This window comes from Akebia trifoliata, chromosome 1 (genome assembly GCF_017979445.1).
Source record: "Akebia trifoliata isolate Shusen 1 chromosome 1, ASM1797944v1, whole genome shotgun sequence".
Lineage (NCBI taxonomy): Eukaryota > Viridiplantae > Streptophyta > Magnoliopsida > Ranunculales > Lardizabalaceae > Akebia > Akebia trifoliata.
The window spans coordinates 34,136,225-34,160,161 of record NC_141375.1 but is presented as its reverse complement, the minus strand read 5'-3'; the positions used below and the strand labels follow the sequence as shown (position 1 = coordinate 34,160,161).

Here is a 23,937-nt window from a genome sequence, read left to right as displayed (position 1 = left end):
TCGCATCTCATGCCATTTTCAAACAAGTTGAAAGTGAGTTTTAATTCGTTAATCATGGTTAACATGTTTAATTTGTTGTCCAAAGGCTCGCATTTAACCCTTTAATAAGGAAGACTGATTCAAATAAGTGGAATTGAATAAGGGCATTATCGTGATTTCACATAGGGTTAAAAACCTATTAAGTCCCTTACTTCAACACCTAAATGCAATACTCCACTAATAAGAAAAAAGATTCAAGTAATCAAAATATCGTAAAAACAAAACGAACGAACACCACCAAATTCACGAGATATTAAGTGAATATTATGAGTATAAGTTATTCTGGAGTGACCTTAAGTTGGAATCTCATATCGCACTTCTTGACGTGCATGTGGATAGAAACCATAGATTACACACGCCTCCAATTGTAATACTATTCTTCAATTTCAAATAAAGAGAATATTTCTAATATTAATCAAAATTATTTAATAAATTAATTACATGATTATGTGTCTTATTTTTATTTGAATATATATATATATTTATTATATTAAAATTTGTATTATTATCAAAATACAAACTTTATTTCGATTGGTGATTATATATCTTAATATTCAAGATTTCGTGTTTTTTCATGAGTTACTTGGATACCAATCCTTTTAAATTTAGGATATATTTCCTTTTGTTATTAGACTCCTAATGAATCTTTATTAGTTATTTACTCATTCTTATAATTGACTAATTAGGTCAAATAGTAACATTTAAAAAAAATTATATTCATTAAAATTTTACTCATAGTACTCGTAGAATTCAAGATCCACCTATCACTTGATCCCACATGTACTGAATGCATCTCGATTTTACAAAATTACTCTAATAACATTTGATAAACACTTTTAACCAGAATGACGAGATCATAAAGAACCGTTAATTTCTTTTCATGACATCAATCACACCTCTGAAAATATATATATATATATATATAAATTAGAGATATTGATGAAAGCATATATGATAATGATACACATACACGTCAAAATTTCAAAGTTACACCAGCACGACCCTTGTATTTATGTCATTTTTTATTAAAATTTATTAATTTTGAGTTGGTAAAAATATCAATTATTAAGTATAATAATTAAGTGGAAATATTCAAAAGTTTAGGGTGGTTAGGTATAATGGGAATAGGTTACAGCATTCAAAGCTACAATAACAATACAAAAAGGTAATAAGAGGAGCGCTAACAGAACTAGTGGCATTTGAGCTGTGATGTAGCTGTATTTGATGATATTTCACACTTTCCAAAATCCCTAGAAAAAACCCTCTTCTCTCTTTATTTCTCTCATCTCTCCTCATCTCTTCACAGTCTTTGTCTCTCTCTCTCTCTCTCTCTCTCTCTCTGTCACAAGTTCATCAAATATATTTCTCACTGGAATCACTCTCAAATGTTGAATGTGAGATGAAGAAGAAACATCTTCATCTCGATCTCCTTCTCTTCTTTTTCTTCTGTTTATTTTCATCTTTCCCTCTCTCATCTTGTTCGGAAGAAATCTTTTCTAACAATGGTGGTCTCACAGACGCTGAAGTAAAATACATTCGACAGAGACAACTTTTATACTACAGAGATGAGTTTGGTGACAGAGGTGAGAATGTCTCTGTCGATCCTTCACTTGTCTTCGAAAACCCTAGACTTAAAAACGCTTACATTGCGTTACAAGCTTGGAAACTCGCCATCATCTCAGATCCATTGAATCTGACTGGAGACTGGGTTGGATCTGACGTCTGTAACTATACCGGCGTGTTTTGTTCTAAGGCGCTTGATAATTCGTCCATCCGGACTGTCGCCGGTATTGATCTTAACCATGGAGATATCGCCGGGTACCTTCCGGAGGAACTTGGGTTACTTGTAGATCTCGCATTGTTCCACATAAACTCAAATCGATTTTGCGGAACTGTTCCTCACAAATTCGTGAAGTTGAAACTGCTGTTTGAATTGGATCTTAGTAACAATCGGTTTGCAGGGAGGTTTCCTGAAGTTGTTCTTCGATTGCCGACTCTGAAATTTCTAGATCTGAGGTTCAATGAATTTGAAGGAAGTGTTCCAAGAGAGCTTTTTGATAAAGATCTGGATGCCATTTTCATCAATCACAATAGGTTTGTTTTCGATCTTCCTGATAATATAGGAAACTCGCCTGTTTCTGTGATTGTTTTAGCTAATAACAAGTTTCATGGATGTGTGCCTGCGAGTTTGGGAAACATGTCTGAAACCCTAAATGAGATTATTTTGATGAACAATGGGTTTCGGTCGTGTTTACCAGTAGAGATAGGGTTGTTGAAGAAGTTAACGGTGCTTGATGTGAGTTTCAATGAGTTGATGGGACCGTTACCAGATGAGATTGGTGGGATGGTGAGTTTGGAGCAGTTGAATGTGGCTCATAATATGCTTTCAGGAATGATTCCTGCAAGTATTTGCTTGCTTCCGAATTTGCAAAACTTTACGTTTTCTTATAATTTCTTTACTGGAGAGCCTCCTGTGTGTTCGGGCGTTGGAAACATTGATGATAAGAGAAATTGTTTGCCTGGAAAGCCAATGCAGAGATCTGCGAAACAATGTAAATCTTTCTCATCGCACCCCATCGATTGTAGTTCTTTTAAATGTACTCCTTTTGTTCCTTCTTTGCCACCACCACCACCCCCTCCACCGCCTGTTGTCATTCCTTCGCCGCCTCCACCACCACCACCTGTTAGTTTCACAACGCCTCCACCACCACCCCCGCCTGTCCTCTCACCACCCCCACCAGTTTACTCACCACCACCCCCTCCACCAGTTTATTTGCCTCCACCTCCACCTCCACCCCCACCACCCCCGCCACCAGTATACTCGCCTCCACCACCATCGCCACCGCCACCGGTTTATTCGCCTCCACCTCCATCACCACCGCCCCCACCACCACCACCACCTTCTCCTCCACCTCCCTCTCCATCCCCACCACCACCATCGCCGCCCCCGCCTTCCCCATCACCACCCCCACCTTCTCCACCACCACCATCGCCCCCACCACCGATAATGTCGCCACCACCACCATCACCCCCACCACCGATAATGTCGCCACCTCCACCCTCACCCCCACCACCAATTTACTGTGTTCGATCTCCACCTCCACCTCCACCCATTTCACCACCTCCACCCCCACCTTTACAATCTCCACCACCACCAAGCCCTTACTATTATAACTCACCACCCCCACCGCACCATTCACCACCCCCGCCACACCATTCGCCGCCTCCACCACCACATTCGCCGCCTCCACCACCAAATTCACCACCTCCTCCTGTTTATTACTATCCATCACCACCACCACCACCACCAATGTATTCACCACCTCCTCCACCCAATTCACCTCCACCACCACCTCCATGTATAGAACCACCACCACCACCATGTGTAGAGCCACCTCCACCTCCATCACCACCACCATGTGAAGAGTATTCTCCACCACCGCCACCAGTTCACTATTTGCCACCACCATCACCGTCACCCCCACCACCACCAATTGTTTACAATTCACCACCTCCACCTTCACCAACTTACCATGCTTCTCCACCACCGCCGATTAACTACCATTCGCCACCCCCACCCTCACCACCTGTTCACTACTATTCACCACCCCCTCCCTCACCATCACCACCACCTGCACCAGTATATGAGGGCCCATTACCGCCAGTAATTGGTATTTCATATGCATCTCCTCCGCCACCTCCCTTTTATTGATTCTTTTGAGATTTTTCCTCCTAATTTCCCCCTTTTAGTGAAGAAAATGAAACATGTAAGTTGATATGTCTCCCATTACCACTTGCTCTTCTTTTTACCTTCATGTGTATCAACTGTTGTTCTTTCTCCTTGGGCTCTCACTGGAGTAAGAAAAACAAAGAACAAGGAACAGGAGCGGGAATTCAGTGCAACAGTTGATCCCTTTCGGCAACGAGGGACTCTGTATGGAGGAATTCATTTGTTGGCGAAGAAGAGATAATGAAAAAGGGTAGACGGGGGGAGAGGAGAAAGTCTCTCCATATTTATTTGAATTGTTATGGATATTTTAGTTGTGAATAAAATGGTGGAGAGAGGCACAAGTGTAGTTTGCAGGGAAATGTATGTATAGGGATGAGATTTATCAAATATGTTGAATGAATTGTGATGACAATCAGGTCTTAGAGGCAGCAGTTCCTCTGCAGCTTTGTGGGTTTATTATTGTTCTCTTGTTATCATACTTTGTTTATTTCTTTTAATTTTATAGTATGATCATGATCGTTTACTTGCATTGATTTTTTCAGTTCACTTTTGTTTTGCTATTCTTCCTTTTGCTCTGAATCTGATCTCTCTTTTAGGAATTCATGTGAACAGATCATGTTTTAATCCAAAATATTTCCCAAGACTTTGTTTCTTGGTGTTTGACACCTTGTGTTCTGTTATTTCCTTAATTTCTTCCAATGAGAGTGGGAGATTGTAAGAAACAGTTCTCTATTAGAAATTCATGTGAGTTGATCTCTTCTTTTCTTTTTTCATTCTAAAAGTCTTAGTGATCCAAAGAAATGTCATTCATTTGTGTTGATCTCTTCTTTTTTTGGCATTCTAAAAGTCTTGGTGAGCCAAAGAAATGTCGTATTCAAAACTCTCTATTAGAAACTCATTTGCAGTGAACATGTTCTCATTAAAAATATCTTAAGACTTGTTTATTGATGTTTGACATCAAACAAGCTGGTGTACAGCTCCATTGACAGAGACCCTCAGCCAAACCATTCTCTTGTGGCCATGACTTTTGGGCAAGAGACATTTAGAGGGGAAATGGGCCACCCTTGGATAGCTTTTATCAAGGAATATATGTCAAAATTCTCCGATCGAATGGTTGCAACTCTCCAACTCCAATTAAATATTGATCAGGCAATGCCAAACCCAATGGTCGATGATGATAACGATTGCCCAAATTGGATTTTTCGCAACTCATTCTGTCTGGATTCTGGAATAGATATCCTTTTGGATGGTCTGAAAATTATCAGTCAATTAAGAGTGCATCTACAAGATTGCTTTGAAATCAAAGCTCTTTGCTTCATCTTCGCACATGCTTAAAGCATGGGTTCAATGTTGAAATCAAAGCGCAAAAGTGGTGGTCGAAATCCTTTTCAGACTTTCTTTACCTCTCATTTCTCATCAAACCATCTTTTGAGGATCCCATCTGGTTTATGATGATGTTTCATTTGTTTTGCTCCATCATATAAGATCAAAAGGTTTTCTTTTTTTCTATCTTTGGGTTGTTCTTGGTAGTTAAAGTTGGGTTTTTGATTCTAGTTAAGAAAGGACTATCGGTCCAAACTGCTCAGCTGTGTACTCATGGCAATCATACAAGTGTGCAACAACCATCATTTGGAGTCCACTTTAGAAGATCGCTTTGTAGGCTGTACTCAATAAATTGATCTCCTGGAATGATTGTGAGCATGCAATCATGGATTAAATGGTTAATTTTATGTGTACTAGATATCTTAGTTTGGAAAATATACATTTGGAAAAATTACACCTGAAACTCTAATATGTGATTAATTAAGAAAAATGTGTTTTAGATGATTTGGTCATATGTAATAAAGACTAATAATTTTTTACTTTTTATTTTTGATAACCGGGTATGCCTGTAGACAGCTGATTGGGCCCGTATCTCGACTTTGCCCAGTCCATAAACCATGGGTTTGTCCAAGGATTAGTCTCGGGGCATGTGCAACACACGCACCAAGTAAGTGAGTGCATTCTCGCAAGTGGTCCCTGAGAAATTAATGCTCATACTAGATTTCAAACTCACCACTTACAAAATAAAGACTAATAATTATTTCCATCGGAAAGATGCATACAAGTTGAAAGCTCTTAACGATAAAAAAAAAAGACCTGGATTAAAACTTGGATGATGATGATGGTTGTAATGATGCTCAAGGAAATTACTTTTATACTAGATGAACTAAATATATTAAAAAAATATTTTTTAACATGACGCATGACAATGAAAATAAACAGTCATTGAATCTCCAATTTATTAACACTTTTTAATGGTGTAGTTTAAGTTTGTGGTTGACATGACACTCTCTTAACTGTCTAAATGAGCTATGGGATAAGAGCCTTATAGAGGCTCCATTCCCATTTTGGAGTGAGTTCTAACCTTTTTGAACTATTGAATTTAATTCAAAATCTGCACATATGTTCACCTCTATTTATTGGTTGGTTGGCCAAAATAATGATGTTAATTGAGGAGGAGAATTTCTATGACCACACCAATTTTATTTATAATAATATACAAATCTTTCAAACAGAATAATCTTCTTAGAATGTAGTTTATCACTTTTATATTTATTTTTTACAATAACACCTCATTTCTTCTTCCTCTTTAAGATAAGATAACAAAGAAGAAGCTTTCATTTCTTCTTCATGCTCTTCTCCAAGAAGTTTCTTCGTTTGAAGACATTAGGAAAAAGGGTATTTAATGTTTCTTTAACTTTAATTCTATTTTTTAATATTTTAATAAGAGAAAGCAAAGTAAATTGATTTAACATCAAATTTAAAGATTGAAAATGCCCCCCAACAGTTGCTTTCAACTTTTATTATTATTATTATTATTATGTGATTTTTGTCAAAATTCATAAAATTACAATCCCACTATTCATAAAACCATCATTCTAATTAATTTTCAAAATTATAAAAGTTTCCACTGCTATATTCAATATTACCTTAATTATTATTTTAAATATAAGAAAAATTAAGTAGGGGTTCTCACGTGTGAACAGTAGAAGCATGGGTGGCTAAATAAATAATAATATTTTAATTAAAGTAAATTTACACGCGCATCAATGCATTGGTCCATTCGCAACCACTGAATCTGTAATCTTTGAATGTGAGCTGAGCTGAGCTGACAAAAGAATTCCCCTCTTTTCTTCATTCTTACTGTTTTTCTTTCTACACTTTCAGATACATTCATTCACATTTCACACTTATAAATATAAAAGGGTAAATATAGGTGTACGCGCTTATGCCCGTGATCCAGTGTCAGCCCACGTACGTAGAATTCTTCAGGCTAGCCATGAGCAGGGGTGGAGCCGGGAATTTGGCCATGTCGGGCAACCAAGAGTGTGTATATATATATTATGGGTCCCATTCGGCACCCTAAGTTTTACCACACTTTAACAAACGCGTTTTGTCCTACATGGGTTAGAAGTTTCGGAATAGGCTGATTTTTGGTGAGGATGATCTTCGCGTTTGTCCTACATGGGTTAGAAGTTTCGGAATGGGCTGATTTTTGGTGAGGATGATCTCTATGGTGAGGAGATCATCCTCACCAAAAATCAGCTCATTCCAAAACTTCTAACCCCATCAAAATTGATTTACAAAAAATGAACGGTCCACGATTTTTCAACGTGTAAACATGGGGCTAAACATTTCGGAATGGGCTGATTTTTGGGGAGGATGATCTTCTAATCATAGAGATCATCCTCACCAAAAATCAGCTCATTCCAAAACTTCTAACCCATGTAGGACAAAAAACGTTTGTTAAAGTGTGTGGTAAAACTTAGGGTGCTGAACATTTCCCTATATATATATATATATATATATATATGTGTGTGGGTAGCGTTATTTGGCCAATAGTTTGGCCAACAGTTTGGCAAACACATTTTTCAAAACATGTGTTAGAGGTCTTGGAATGGGTTGATTTTTGGTGAGGATGATCTCTACGGTGAGGAGATCATCATCACCAAAAATCAGCCCATTCCAAGACTTCTAACCCCATCAAAAATGATTTACACAAAATGGACGGTTCACGATTTTTCAACTTGTAAACTGGGGTTAGAAGTTTTGGAATGAGCTGATTTTTGGTGAGGATGATCTCCTCACCGTAGAGATCATCCTCACCAAAAATCAGTCCATTCCAAGACCTCTAACCCATGTTTTGAAAAAGTGTTTGCCAAAATGTTTGCCAAACTGTTGGCCACGGAACGGGACCTTATATATATCGGGTTCCTGCGACAACCATTGCGACACACATATAGATAACGTGTTTGTCTTATATGGGCAAAAATGTTTGGAATGAGCTGATTTTTTGTGAGGATGATCTCTGTGATGAGGGGATCATCCTGGCAAAAAATCATCCCATTCCAAAACTTGTAACCCCATCAAAATTGATTTACAAAAATTGGACAGTCTATAATTTTTCAACAAAAATTGTACGGTCTAGAAGTTTCATAATGAGCTGATTTTTGGCAAGGATGATCTCCTCACCACAGAGATCATCCTCACAAAAAATCAGCCCATTCCAAACATTTTTGCCCATATAAGACAAAACACGTTGTCTATATGTGTGTTGAAATGGTTGTCGTTTGAACCTGACGCATATATATATATATATATATATATATATTATATATATATATATATATATATATATATATATATATATATAGAGAGAGAGAGAGAGAGAGAGAGAGAGAGAGAGAGACATATTGTGGGGCAATAGTGGCCGCTAAAATTTGTTGCAATAGCTCACTAATCGATAGATTTTGAAAAATTTTGTGGGGGCAAGTGCCCCCATAGACCCCTAAATCCACTTGGTGATGATTTTTCTTTTCACATGTATGATTAGTTGGCAGAGCTTCGACACCATGTACTTCCATACATTCATTTTTTTTTTTTTTCTAAACATTGCGAGAGACAATCAAAAGTCTAACTTGTGCATATACTAGAGTTTGCCAGTGCCATAGGTACCCTCTTGGAGGGGTTAAGATGATAAAAGATGAAAAATAATAAAATGAGAAGTATTATTAAAAAGAAAAACTTTGAGATTGAAGGAGTAAAAATAGTAAAATTATAGGGATATTATTGAAAAAGAGAAAGAAAATGGGATAAGATGAAAGTAAAGACAATAAAATTGAAGAGGGGGAGAAAAGCAATAAAGTGGAGTCACTATTGTTGGATGACGCACTTATCCCCCAAAAATGGGTCCCACCATTGGGTTTTATCATATAGATGGATGTAATTTTTCTTTTCTATTTTTTAAATAAATAAATAAATAAGTGTATTATAAGGATTAACAATGGTGATGGATTGGATCAGTATAGAATCAATCCAAATTGTTATCTCCACAACTAAAAATCATGGATCAAGTTTGGATGGGATTGGATTTTTGTTGGATGTATTTGTCGAATTAAACTTTTATGATCCTAACCAATCCTATAACAATCAAATCGGATCCAAGTTGGATCAACCTTGATTTGATTTTAAAAATCTCTATAATATACTTTTTCATATTTTATGAGATCGAGACATGGTTGATCTAGAATCAATGGGATGAGTTAATCCTCAATCCACATCCAAATCTATCTTAATGGAATGGATTTTGGGTATCATCCAAACTATTGACAGCCCTTTCATAAACAGCCATTCGATATCACATATTTTTCTTTTAACATAAATCGTAAATCCATCACCAAATAGACTTAGATCTAAAATTAGGATGTATAAAGTAAATGTAATTGTCATCATATACATCCACATATTATTTGTTTGAAGATGAAATAAAAACAAAAACTTTGACGAGAAAGATCGATGCTAAAAACAAAAAATATATATGATTATATTAATTGTCTAGATCATTATAGCAAGTTCACGAATTATATTCGTATTTATGTGGATGTTAGTTATCTTGAATAAAATATATGATGCAACCAACTTTTCAAGGATTTAGTAAAAGATTATGATCCAAACCCTTTAAATGCAAATCCAATGGTTGAGATTCATGAGTATCTTGATGACACAAATCTCGGAGATACTTATCCCTTGAGAATAAATTTCAACCATTAGATTTTGTGTTTAAAGGGTTGTGATCATGTATTTTTTTCATGAGTCATTCTTAGGAGTCAACGGATCCCAACCCTTTAGTAAATTACAATTACACAACCATTTAAAAGTTTTGCCAAAAAAAAAATTATTGGATAATTTTAGGGTTTTATTTTACTATTTCTCTTGAAGCAAATTAAAATTAAAATATGGGAAAAGAAAAAAAAATTATGATGTTTATTATAATAAGAATACAAAAGAGTGAGCCGACTAGCGTTTGGCGTGGTTGTCAAGGCCGCCCTCCAAAAAAGGAGAGGTCTTGAGTTCAAACCCCCTCGAGTTTACATGTACCCGAGGGATTTGGGTGAGATATGGTATTTTAAAAGGCTAGTTGCAAGTCGGGTCTATGAATCTGAATACCTCGTCATAATAATAATTATAATAATTAAAGTCATGCTGGATTAACATTAAAATTGACATCAATTCTCACAATGCTGATGTGGAGGTACACACATAGTCACGGACGCTTTTCACTCAAGATTGATAAATTTGGAGTCCAACTCAAAACCAATTGGTAATCAGTGGAGAGGCCTAGGATCTTATAAGGAGAGAGACAAGGCAATTTGTGTGTGACGCGAGACTAAACTCAACACGTCCCCTGCACATGTAGGTCGAAATGAGCCAAAACATGTGGAGATATGAACTGGATGACGTGGAGGAGAGAAAGGTAATGAGTGGAGACGTCTAGGAGCTTATAAGGAGAGAGAGACAAGGCAATGAGTGTCCAACGTGGGACTAAACTCAACAAAGATGTATCTCGATGAAAAGCATCTAATGTCACATACATAAATCCACATCAACAATGTGAGAATCGATGTCAATTTTAGCATTTTCCTAATAATAATACAAAGGAGTGGTTGAGCACCTCTCCTACATAGAAAAGAAACTTAGGTATTGGATATTAAACTGTAATATTTATGGCAGCTTTTATAATACCTCATATACCCCACACCTTTTACTTGTCCCTTTCTTTGCCAACTCTATTTGATAAATGACTAATTAGTAAATAATACCTACACACATAAAATAAAATATATACAAAAAAAAAAATATATGGAAGATTGTTATCTAAGTGAATAGACCCTAATTATATAAACCCACATGGGTTGTTAGGGTTCTTTTTATCAATCTTTGGTGAAGGAAGTTGACTTGTTTTTATTAGTGTAATAAAGTATCATTAATAGAGGCGCAAATAATTGGTTTGAACTTGGTCAAATATATTAAAACCTATAAATATTAAATGGATGGATGGATGATACTGACCTGCTCTCCCCTCTCACATTGTAGGGTTTTTAGTGGACCGGATATGGATAAGGTCGGATTACCATCGATCCAATAATCTATTGAATCTCTATATTTGAATCCAAATCCAATTCAATGATTATTGGATCGGGTCTGTTCAAATTAAATCCAAATTTGACAAAAATTATAATGAAAATGAGCTGAGAGTAGAACTCGTGAATGAAGAAAACAAGAAAACTAAAATATGGGGCGGGCCCCGAATCCTGGTTTGGGATCGCCCTAACCAATCTCAATAATCAAGTTTTTAAATCATGGACAAAATGCATTGGAGTAGGTTTATCAAAGATTAATGTTATTTAGCTCTATTAAATATCAATGAACCAATATATGAGTAACACTCACTAGGGTTCTCAATGGATCAAACCTGAAATCCAAGCCATTTCGATCTGAGGTCGAAAATTTGGGTTTTGATAAAGATCTAATTTGATAAGCTACCGGATTTGTTATGGATTAATCATGTCCCAATCCAATAAAATGCAAATTATATTATATTTTGTTTAATTATATCGAGTTAGGAAGCAATATGGTTGTTATTGGATCAGTTTGATTGAATCATAATTTGATGTTCAATAACAAAAAAAAATAAAGCCTCAATCCAACAAGGGCCCAATCCATTGACAGCCTTTTAGCTCCATCTTTGAAGACTTTAATCTATAATTGGAAGGATAGCTTTTTGTTCCATTTGTTAACCACTTTGGCTGAGTTGGGTTCTCTTTGTCTCTTAATGCGAGAATCATATTCACCTTTATTTCTGCTTAAGGTCAAAAGAAAGAAAAAAAAAAGGCTAATTTTGAGGTACCCCTATGAGTTTTAGCTAAAATTAGTGATACCCCCAAGTTTTCAAACTGATCAAATACCCCCTTGACTTTTGTATTCCATGAATGACGAATATAAGTGACCAAAATGTGCTCATCATTAACCTGTTGGAAGTACTTTGATTGCAAATTGAAAATAGATGGGAAAATGATTTTCATTAGATAATACGAATCTTTGAGTCTATGATTTTGAATTTTTTGAAAAATCATTTCGCACCCAAGGCAATATCACCCCTTGGGGGAATGCTTTCTGGCTTCAACCCAAAGGAAAATGAATTTTCCGAAACCTATTATTATTCCCTCACATTTTCCCCCACCCCCAAAACAAAAAACTAACACTCTTTTGATATTTTCCATAATAGATATCAAAATTCATTTTCCCATGATTATTTTTCTGAAGAAATTTATTTTCAAGAAAACCCTCCAATCACAAATACCCTAAAAAAATTCTTCCCAAAAACTTTGTCTCATTGAAGACCAAAGTCGAGAGGGGTATGTCATCAATTTGAAAACCTGGGATCATCCCTAATTTTCACAAGAACTTGGTGGGGTTACCTAAAAAATAGAAATTAATGATGGATTAGAAAAGGTAGGTCCTTGAAATTTGGCTATCCCTGGAAAGGGTATTATTATCCTCTTATCCCCATTATTAGACTCGACAGCACATATCCTATCATACAAGGCCGGATCTATGTTAGGTAAATTGCTTAATTTTTGCCAATTTCAGATTCCAAAAGAAAAATGGTTTTGTCTTGTTTTTCTGATTCTGATTATGTGATAATCACTTTTATAATCCAATCCAAAATTTAAAGTTGGCTATCGAAATCAAATTATGAGCAAAAATCAGATTCTAGAATCCAAAACACATACCGGGTGTTAAATATGATGGAGTAGGATTTGGAATTCTACTCCTGAGAGTATATAATTTCGATTCCACAACAAAATGGTCATATGAAGTCATCATTAGAAGAATAGATTCTAGAGTCCACAACCAGTGGCACATATTTCTCTGCTTTAACGACCACTTAAGATTGCCGGGAAGTATAAAACCACCTTCACCTTATATTTTCTACACATTTAAGTTATCTAGTACACTATGGCTGACCAAAACCACTACACCCAACATTTCGAAACTATTGAAAATTCATCAGAAACCACCAATCATACACCCACATCCGGATTTCTGATCAATCTTCTTACGAAGATGAAGAACAACTTAGTTTTTCGATCGAAATGGTCCGAATTGAACGGGGCCATGGGAGACTTAGGAACATATATACCAATAGTCATGGCCTTAACACTAGCCAAGGACCTAAATCTTGGTGTAACACTTGTGTTCACTGGTATATATAACATTGTTACTGGTGTGATCTATGGTGTTCCAATGCCAGTTCAACCCATGAAGTTGATCGCAGCTGTTGCTATCTCGAGTGGTTCGGATTTTCAAATCCCCGAGATCATGGCAGCAGGAATTTGTACGGCTACGATTTTATTCTTACTTGGTGTAACTGGATTGATGGAGTTTGTTAACAAGCTCATTCCTCTACCTGTTGTAAGGGGTGTTCAGCTCTCACAAGGATTATCATTTGCGTTTAGCGCAATTAAGTACATTCGAAATGTTCAAAATTTTTCTAATGGGAAGTCTCAAGGGGAGAGACCTTGGTTAGGATTGGATGGATTGGTTTTGGCAATTGTTTGTGTATGTTTTATTGTTGTTGTTAATGGTGCAGGTGAGGAACAAGAAGATGATCAAGGTGATAACAATCCTACTAATGAGTCAAAACTTTGGAGAATCTTGGTTTCTTTACCTTCAGCCATGATTGTGTTCTTGTTTGGTGTTGTTTTAGCAATTCTAAGGAGGCCAAGTGCAGTGAAAGATATCAAATTTGGACCATCTAGTATAAAAGTTGTGAAAATCTCTTTACATTCATGGAAAGAAGACTAATTAAGGGTGCAATCCCTCAAATACCCTTATCGGTGTTGAATTCTGTGATCGCAGTGTGTAAATTGTCATCCGATCTCTTCCCAGGGCAGTACGTGTCTTCGAATTCAGTTTCGGTAAGTGTAGGGTTGATGAATTTGGTTGGGTGTTGGTTTGGGGCCATGCCATGCTGCCATGGCGCGGGCGGGCTAGCGGGTCAATATAAATTTGGGGGGAGGAGTGGTGGGTGTGTGGCAGTCCTAGGGGCAACGAAGCTGGTGCTGGGTATCATAGTTGGGAGCACACTAGTGAAGCTGTTGAGTCAATTTCCCGTCGGGTTGTTAGGGGTTCTGCTCTTGTTTGCGGGGATTGAATTAGCCATGGCTTCAAGGGATATGAGGTCTAAGGAGGATTCATTCGTGATGCTTTCATGCACGGCAGTTTCTTTAGTGAGATCAAGTGCGGCAATAGGGTTTGGTTGTGGGATTGTTGTGTACTTACTTCTTAGGCTAAGAAACTTGAGTAGAATTAAACCATGTATGAGGGCATGGATGAATAGAAATCCCTAAGAATTAATAGTTGTTTTTCAAGTTATAGCCTATATATATTACCACTCCTTTTAAGTTTGAATCAAGCAATCTTAAGACAACAAAGCTTTATGCCAAAGATTTGGGGTCAGCTAAATGAATCTTGTTCTTCCATTCCAGTCAATCCAAAGCCAAGCCTTTTTTCTTTTTCTTTTTTTAAATCAAATAATCTTGATCTCAATAATTTATGTTCAAAGATGTCTGATCTTAGAATTCAGTGACTCTACTAAATTTCAATGTTATTTTGAATTTGTTTGACGATTGGAGCAAAGAATTTCTTGTAAATCGATACTGAGGAATGCTAACGAATCCTCTAATCCATCCAGCCAATTCGTTATGAACCGATTAGCTTCCCCCTGTACTTCACACATATATAATAAGGGGGATTTCATGTAGGGCGGAGCCAGGTTTTTCTTGTAGTAGGGGCAAACTATAGTTAATGGTACAGGAGAAGAGCTTAAAGATGAAAGATTTCAGAGAGAAATTTAAAGATTTTTGGTTTGAAGTTGAAAAAAAAATGACATTTAGGTCATTTCCAATTGGTCATGAGAGAAGGCTTAGTCAAGAGGCAATGTCATCTTTTAAAAAAATTGAAGGGGGTGGGGAGAAAATGAGATATGTGATTAGTTGAAAATATAAGGGTGTCTCAAAGTTTTGTGGGGGCAATTGTCCCCATTGTCTCCTTACTAGTTCCACCCCTGATTTCATGTGTAAAAATATCATTCTTGATGACTTAAATGATTATTATGTGAGACTCAAAACAGTGAAAGATGTTTGTGACGCCCTTCGAAAAAGTGTGATCTTGAAGATATTAGAACTAAAAAAATTGATGCGACTTCTAAGACAACTTTTGAATTTTAATATGATTGATGATTAGATACATAAAATTTATCATGGTGGGTAGGGGACAATATGACCGACATAATAACTTTCATACGAAATGTTGGCTCGGACAAAAAATGGAATGGTTCGAATAACATCTATAATATCACCTCCTTGAATGGAAACGATTCGAACAAAAAACCCATATTTATAACTTTGAAAGGGAGGTCTCTAGATTTTGTATCTAATTGAATTAAGGGAAATTGGGAATGTGTCATCAAACTTATATTTTATAAGATCTATAGCTTTTAGCCCTAGTAATGGAAAGAGATCATCCATCATGGGAATTTGAGGAATTTTCAATGGGACGTGATTCCACATTGATTGGAAAATTACCACCATTTTTGGAAAGATTTCAATCCATGCCCTCCATCATAAATGAATGAGTTTTCTATGCAAAACTTGATAGGTAGTCTTCAAATTATAAATAAATAAATAAAAACTCTATATATTTTCAAGATTAGAGATAAAAGAAAAGTAAATATTGTGATTGTAGATGCAAGAATTTGCTCTACACTTTTCCTCTCTCCTATCTCAGGCGGACCTGCAAATCAGCCCACTTCGACGATCAAGTTAGATAAATTGATCAGTGTAATTTTTGTTTTTGAGAGAAGAAGAGAATCCAACCTCTTTTACCCATAGTCCTCTTCCTTTTATAGGCATTAAACTTGTTCGTTTTCTGTGCCACCCTTTGAGGTGACCTAGGGCAGTTAGCTCACTCCCTGACATGTCAGCTGCAGGGGTTGTTGCAACTGCCCTGCCACTTCTGAAAAAATCAGAGTTGATCTGACATGATGTGGGTTGTTAATGCTGTCCATCGCTGGCACATCTGTCAGATCCGTCCTTCCGACCTACACTGTCATTGCCCAGACTACTTCATCAGTCGGTGGCTTAGTTCTGACCCAGATATCCATGCATCCGATGATATTAATCAACCGAGCAAAAGTTACAGATGTCCGAGCTTAAAATCATTGATTCCGGCCTTTACTTGAGCCACGTGTCCATGCTTAAGAATTTCCCCCGCAGTGATCCTACAAGAGAGTAAAAATAAGGTTCATTTGAAGTCAAATAAGAAGAACATGAAGGCAAAATGAGTTTTACAACTAAAAATCAGACTAAAAAATCATAGTATGAACTAGAAACATACCCATACCCAAATGCCTATTCAAGACTTCGAAAGATTATCCTCAAAATTATCTCTTACATGAATTTTTTTTTAGGGTGCCATGTGCCCACTCTCCCTCTAAATCAAAATATGTCAAGCAAATGTTTCTTGTATTCAGTTTGTAACTAAGATCCCAATACGCAATTTCTTGTCGTAAAGAGAGGGATGGATATGGGTGAATTTTTTTTTTTTTTTTTTTTATGTTTTCTATCTCAGGGTGTTTCCATGCCTTATGAAGTAGGACTATTTCCTGAGGACGTATGTGATGATATGCACACCTCACACATTAGATTATTTCGGGAGTGATATCGAGCCCATGACTTCGCAGATAAACACATGGCTCATGTGCCAACTTCGCTTATCCCGATTGCCTTGGAGGATGTAAGCTCAAAAAGGGTGAATCTTATAAATCTTTAGTTTGTATATGTTTTCTATTCTATTCTGTATTGTGTGCTTGTTATTTATTGTGGTCCAACACAATAAGTCTTTATGATTTTTATTTTTGAAAGGAGCTCCTTCTCATTAAATAAGATGATAAATGTCATTGTATCATAGAGAGAATGGTTTTGCTCTCCAGACAAGTCATTCTTCTAGCAGTGTTATCCTTTACAAAGGACAGGTGTTCATGATTGCACTTAGACTCTCCTGAGCCAACACAACCAACCCTCTTATATAAAGAAGAGGATGGGTAGAATCTTTTATATAGGACTCTTATAAATGGAGAAAAAAAATTGCTCATAGAAAAATCAATATGAAATTTCACATAATCTCGGATCAACCAATTACATGAACATTGTGTATTAAGGGCATCCCTATTTTATAAAATTACTGTGATTGGTCATATGGATTTCTGTGAAATCTCATTTTGACCTTTTTTTTATACTCGTGCTAGGGTGACATAGGATTTACTGTGATTTTCATAATTTTGATGTGGATATGCATACATAACCGTAGATGGTTTTTACTCGTATTACAAGAAAACACATCTATGATTATGTGCACATCTCACGTCAGACTTGTGAGAATCGCAGTAAATATCCTGTGTCATTCCAGTATTTTCCTCTTTTTTTTATAGCAAAAAACCTCTCTCATATGCCACATAGAACAAATGAAGCGGCACACATCCCAAGTCACGAAAAACATGAGATAGGATCATCTTTAATCCTTTTTTATTATTATTATCATATAAAATAGGGTAAAGTCTACGTGAAAATGTAAGAATCTTTTCACAAAGGATGCCATGAAAATGACCCTTCCAAAAAATGAATGATGATGGTTGTGGTTATAGTTATGGTTATTATGATCGATCATAATTATCATCGTCACCTTTCAAGATAATGATGATGTCTAATTTTGAGAAGAAAAATCAAAGATTTTTATATTATTTTCCATCTTTATAATCAAATAGAATGGTGGATCTCACTCAATTATAGAAAAGTGGGGTCCACATTATTCTGTTTTTCTTTTTCACCCCTTCAATTTTATTATCTTTACTCCCCTCCCCCTCTTTTTTTAATTAGTATTCCTTTAATTTTATTATATTTCCTCTTTAATCCTACTTAACTTACATAAAAAATGATAGAGATGATATAGGAAGTCTTTGGAGGGACGTATTTGAGACAATTTCTTCAAATGTTTGATAAAATGTTTGATAAGTGGTACAAGGGTAAATCAGGTATACTTTTTCTGTAAGAATAAAAGTATTTTAAAAAGTGTACCTTAAACAAACTGTTGATGCATGATCACTTTTCCTGGGAAAACACAGATTATCTAGAGATGTGTACTAATTTTCTAGGGATGATCAAATCATACTTTCTAGATTTAAGGTTTTGTTGGAAATCTCCAGAAGCCTTCTCCCATCTCAACCATTTATTTAATAGAGAGCCTCAAAGGTTTTGAGGCCCAACTAATTTAGGAAAGTACGGTGTACGTTAGCATAGTATAAAATCATCCGCAAGTGTTAACTCACCAAATCCAACGGTTCAGATTGATGGGTTCCGGTTAAGCCCACACTAGCAATCGGCGCATTTTAGCCCAATAATAAGTATGTTAGAATAGAATGGTAGATCTCCTCAAGAGAGGAGGCCTCTTCAGAGAGAGTTTTTTTTATTTTTTTTCCTCAGAGACTGAAGCGAAGGAAACCCTCCTCTTCTTCTCCATTTTTACCATCAAAACAAGCAAAAAAGCCATCTATTAGGGTAAGTTTCTAAGCTTCTATTCATTTTAATCATGTTTTCTGTTTCTCTATATTGGGTTTTTAGATTTGTTTGACATCTATGGTACTTTATTATATGGGATAGGTTTAATTCATGGTAGATGATCAAAACCCATATAGATTTATCCACTTTGATGTTAGTTTAGCTAACCCACTTTGTGGTATTTGAATAATCTAGTTAGATTCCTGTGATTTAACCCTAATTATTTTCCCCATTTTTTGCTTTTATGTTCAGTTTTTTTTGTTTTATTTATTTATTAGGGTTTACAGTTCTATTTGTGAAACCCATTTGGGGAAACTCTATACCACTTTGATAACTAGAATACCCTGGGAATAGTTTCAGCAGATACGTCCAATATGGTGAGTTTTAGTGTTAAGAGATAGGTTTTGTAAAGATTCCTGTCTTGGGTTCCTCTTAATTTGTGGCTTTGTTTTGCTTGAAGTAGGCTACATTAATTTCTGGCTATTTGGAGATTATCTGTGTTTTTCTCCTAAATCTAATGTGCTTTGCTTGGGAAATTTAGCTACACAATAAAAAAATAGAGTTGTCTGGACTGTAGATTTTCTGTGTCTCTGCAGACATTTTATGTTTCTTGTTTGAGTTCTCCCATATATTTCATAATTTCCTTTGCTGTGCAGGTTATACCATTAATTATTTATACTTGTTTCTTAACCAAAATGTTGATTCCCTATTTAGGGTTTATGTTTGTGCTACCTTTGGCATCTTCTTGTGCCCCTTTTTGATGTAACAAATTTGGGTGTACTTCTTATTTTATGTGAGATAATCTACTATGGAATTTCCCATGTTTGGGGACTAAAATGTAGAAACATTTTTTAAAGCTCATAAGTAGTTTCAAGCCAATGTCTTCATACGAGACAATCCTCTTAAGTTGTGCCACTGTTTCAACAAGCTTTTGAGGCTTACACGTTGAGACTGATTTGTGGATGAGGGTTCCGAAAACGGTTGAGGCTTGTGTGGAAAGCGAATTTTTTTTGTAAGGTATTCATGCTATTTACACTATTTAAATGCTTTTTGTTGGAGATATGCTCCTGACCCACATTTTCTGATATTGGCAATTTTAGGTTATCATTCCTTACTAATTAAATTTATTTCTTTTTATTTTTTTGAACTTTGGTTAAATAATATAAAAGCTACTGTAGGTTAAATAACAGCAACTAATATTTTCTCTTCACAATTTTTTTCTAATTTCATTTTCTTAAATATTTCATTTTTGTTTATCTATTTTATGTTTAATATTATTTATAAAAAAAAAGGTGTTTTGCTGAGGTTCATGCATCATGCTTTTGAACTTTAAAGTGCCTTGCTCCATGCATCCACATCTAAAAACATTGAATTCCCAGGCTTTGTTTTTTTACCCAATTCCCCATAACATGGAAAAAAAGGTCTGTTGTGTTCCTACTGGGCAGGAGCACCTAATCGGTCATGTAAAAGTTCAAATCCTTTGATGTTGGTATGGTGCCAAATCTTTCTATAATTTTGTTCATCTTCAATCATCCAAATAACATGTTAGTGTTACTTGGATACTTCCATTGGGAAGCTGGGGTCCTAAGTTATATGAGACCCAGAATTAAGGCTCTGATGTGATATGTGGACTATTTGAGTCAAGTGAATTGATCATTGCCCACTCATACTCTTTATAGTCATTGAAATTCATTTGCATTGTTACTGTTCTAATTTTTATATCAGTTTTTTTCATGCATTTTCTTCTAAATTTAAATTATTGAAAACCAGCGTGATAGTTGGTTGGTTTATAGAACTGTTGATTCAACTATTGAATAAATCAAAGTATCGAACCGTTGGTTTTTGTATACCTTTATAAAATACAAAATTTTAAAATGTTTTCTTCTTTTTTGATAAGTAATATTTAATTAAAATTAGTAGAGAAAAAGGTACAAAGAGAGGTCAAAGAGACCAACCAAACATAAAAAAGAGAGGAAAAAAAAGGCAAAGGGGCAACTAGCGTAAGACTACTGGTTGTCCTTACAAACAAGCTCTCACCCAAACAATTGAAGCAGGGAAAATGATGAAAAATTCTTTATTAATTGACCTTAATAATGTATATTAAATGTTATCATTTATGAAAATAAAATAAGGCAATTTGATAAAATCACATTTTATTTTTATAAATAGAAATTGGTCCAATCAAACTAAACTAGGGTTCGACTTCTTTCCGACCATTTTGACAAATTTTTGGTCTAATCGTCGGTTCAGTTCTTAAAACAATTGTAGAAAATGTGTAGATAGATGGAAAGTATAATATCTATTTTTAGTAGGTAAGCTGGCGTTGAAGTAACTAGAAGTCTAGAGTATTTTGATTTACATTCCCTCGTATTTTATTTTCCTTTTGTGTTTTATGGACGAGTTGTTGAGTCCAGAATTTTGTGGCTTGACAAGTCTGACACTCTGACGTGTTTCGGACAACAACTCTTGCATCCGAGCCCATGCAACACTTCTCCTTACTCCTTACTAGCATGCTCTAAATATACCTACCTTACCTGAAGGTTCTTGCCTTCTTTGTGTCAATGGTGGCGGCCCATAACAAACTAGAAGCTGTTTCCCAGCATTCATTTTAGGGGAAAAAATGTGAAAGTTCTTTTATTTTGGAGTTTTGAATGTGTTATATGCATTTACATCTATTTATATTTGCATATTTATCCTTGTTTTTTGTCTTCCTTGCCTTAATTTCTCTCTTAAAAGAAGGAAAAAAAGCTTGTTGGCTGCTTAAATTTCTGTTTATTCCATCATCTCATGAATATGATTGGTGATTGTATGGTGGGTGTGGTTTCTCACAATTTTCCATTCAGGTTTAAAAGTCCCTTTCTTGTGAGCTTTAGCATTTACTCTCGTTGTCTCAATGGCGGATGCCGAAAATGCCCTTCCTCCTTCTAAAAAGAGGGGTGCAGAAAGACAAATCTCTAAGGAACACCCTGGTCTTGACGATGATGAGAATGCTCCTGATCTAGAGACTGGGACTTTCACGAGAGCCAGTGATGAAGTGTTGGCAACCAGAAGAATTGTTAAAGTTCGCCGCAACCCGACCCCTGCAGCTGCCGCTTCCAATCCTTTTGCTGGGATCTCTTTCATTCCTCCTCCAACTGAGTCTATTCCAAAACCCACTGAAGTTACCACCGAAGTTACCACCGAAGTCACTACCGAAGTTACTACTGAAGTTACTACCGAAGTTACTACTGAAGTTACTACTGAAGTGCAACAAGTTACTGAGAAACCGGCTTCAGAAGAGGTCGATGAAAAAAATGAGGGGGACAGTGGAGCTGAAAGTGGTCCTGCAGTGATTGACGAGAAAGATGCGCGGTTGGAAGATAAGACTGATGAACCGGGGGCTGAACCTGCTGCCAATGAGGAGAAAAGTGAATTGATCACAGAGGCAATGAATCCGGAGGTCACTGATGAAAAAGAAGCTAAAAAGGACAATGGCCATGAAGGTACAGCTTCATCCGTCACTTCAGCTCCTCTGAGTTCGTTCCAACAATTGTCGAGTAGCCAAAATGCATTCACGGGACTTGTTGGAACTGGATTTTCCAGTTCATCATTCTCCTTTGGATCGATCCAGAAAGACGGGTCTGCATTTGGTTCTGGTTCTGGATCTCTTTTTGGGTTTAAGAATGACCAACCATCTTTGTTTCCCTCCTTCAATTTTGGTAACTCCAACAATGGGAGTTCTTCTATATTAGGCACTGCAGGGGCATCGGATGCTACTAAGAGTGAGGGAAGTAGTCTTCCATCTATGCAAGAAGTGCCCGTTGAGACTGGGGAAGAGAACGAGAAGGCAGTTTTCAGTGCCGATGCTGTGTTGTTCGAATACCTCGACGGAGGATGGAAGGAACGAGGAAAGGGAGAACTCAAGGTGAATGTATCGACAACGGGGACCGAGAAAGCCAGACTTGTGATGAGAGCTAGGGGTAACTATCGATTGATCTTGAATGCTAGTCTTTATCCAGACATGAAGCTCACAAACATGGAAAAAAAAGGGATCACATTTGCATGCATGAACAGTACTGGGGAAGAAGGGAAAGATGGGCTTTCTACATTTGCTTTAAAGTTCAAGGATGGTTCCATAGTGGAAGAGTTCCGTACGGCTGTTACAGCACACAAAGGTAAGAAGAGTGCAGTTCTGAAGACGCCAGAGAATTCTCCTAAGGCTTCTGATGATTAGAAGATATGGATGCGAAAAGAAATCTGTAGCTATAGAAAAACTCAATCTTCTCACACCCCCCAGGTAATGGTTTTGTTGGAAATCTTCTTTTTGTGCTTGTTTTTTTTTTTTGTTTTAATGATTTGTAGGGTCTTGTTATGTAGGTGATCTTTTAGAGTTAATAGAGTCCTACCCAACTGGCTGGCTGTTGTTTATTTGCAACTTACACTTTGGCTGAGAGTATTGCAAATTTTTATGTTTTTTTAAGATAGAGCTCGGATTTTGAACTGTGTAATTTGCATCTTTGAACAAATGAATTGCAGAAGAGGTATCTTTATTTTAGAAATAAAGGATATATACTATTGCATGTTTGAAATGGAAAAATAATTGTTATTGATTACATCATATGATTGATAGATTAACACATGTTGTTTAAGCATTGAGTCTGATCCCCACCCCCTGTATTGTATTTGAAGGACCTTTCCTCAAATACATGTGTATCATTTTTCGTTTGAGATCGTTCAACAGTTGAAGTCGAGGAGGCTGGAATAGAATAGAATATAATAGGGTTTCTCAATTATACATATGTACATTTGAAATATAATAAATAAACATAAATATAGTGTTGGATATGGAGACAGTGAAAGTGGATATGAACTTACTCTCAAGAACACAATTGGCTTTGTACAGAGTAGAATGGATTAACAGGAATCCTTTATCCAACTTCAAATCTTTGGAACAAGGCTTTGTTGTGGTGTTCTCCTCGTCTTGTCTTAAGGTGTCATTCATTCAATTTCTTGTTAAGGGAAATTTTATTCACATGCCACAAGTTCTTGTAAGGGAATTTTTATTGACACGCCACAATATTTCAGGGCCAGCAGGTCAGGTTGAAATTATTTTTAAAATTTTTTCTTTTAAGGGCACCCTCATGTTGTTTTCTGGTAAGTCAATTTCTCGGAAATCAACCACAAGTCAGA

General features: G+C 36.2%; 2 protein-coding genes and 1 pseudogene across 3 annotated transcripts; all 3 read left to right on the top strand.

Moving 5' to 3' along the window:
* Positions 1-1,216: 1,216 nt before the first annotated feature.
* LOC147412012 (leucine-rich repeat extensin-like protein 5 pseudogene) lies at positions 1,217-4,298 on the top strand (annotated as a pseudogene).
* An 8,753-nt stretch (positions 4,299-13,051) lies between these two features.
* Positions 13,052-14,518, top strand: LOC147412011 (molybdate transporter 1-like). Its single transcript, XM_086458326.1, is given in 2 exon segments — positions 13,052-13,952; positions 13,955-14,518. Coding segments are annotated over 2 exon segments (1,392 nt in total). The 5' UTR covers positions 13,052-13,111; the 3' UTR covers positions 14,506-14,518.
* Positions 14,519-18,612: 4,094 nt separating this feature from the next.
* On the top strand, positions 18,613-23,347 carry LOC147412010 (NUP50 (Nucleoporin 50 kDa) protein). 2 transcript variants are annotated; one of them, XR_015181950.1, is made up of 3 exons: positions 18,613-18,768; positions 21,612-23,044; positions 23,125-23,347. XR_015181950.1 is itself a non-coding variant. In XM_086455082.1 (2 exons), exon 2 carries the CDS (start codon positions 21,662-21,664, stop codon positions 22,979-22,981), a length of 1,320 nt encoding a protein of 439 aa, XP_086311208.1. In that variant the 5' UTR covers positions 18,613-18,768; positions 21,612-21,661; the 3' UTR covers positions 22,982-23,347. The 2 variants fall into 2 exon arrangements, 1 of the variants encoding a protein (XP_086311208.1); XM_086455082.1 differs by having other exon boundaries at positions 21,612-23,347.
* The last annotated feature ends 590 nt before the right edge of the window (positions 23,348-23,937 follow it).

What these genes read in the sequence shown, in the direction of transcription:
- LOC147412010 (XM_086455082.1), top strand. Translation starts at nt 21,662, where the DNA reads ATGGCGGATGCCGAAAATGCCCTTCCTCCTTCTAAAAAGAGGGGTGCA.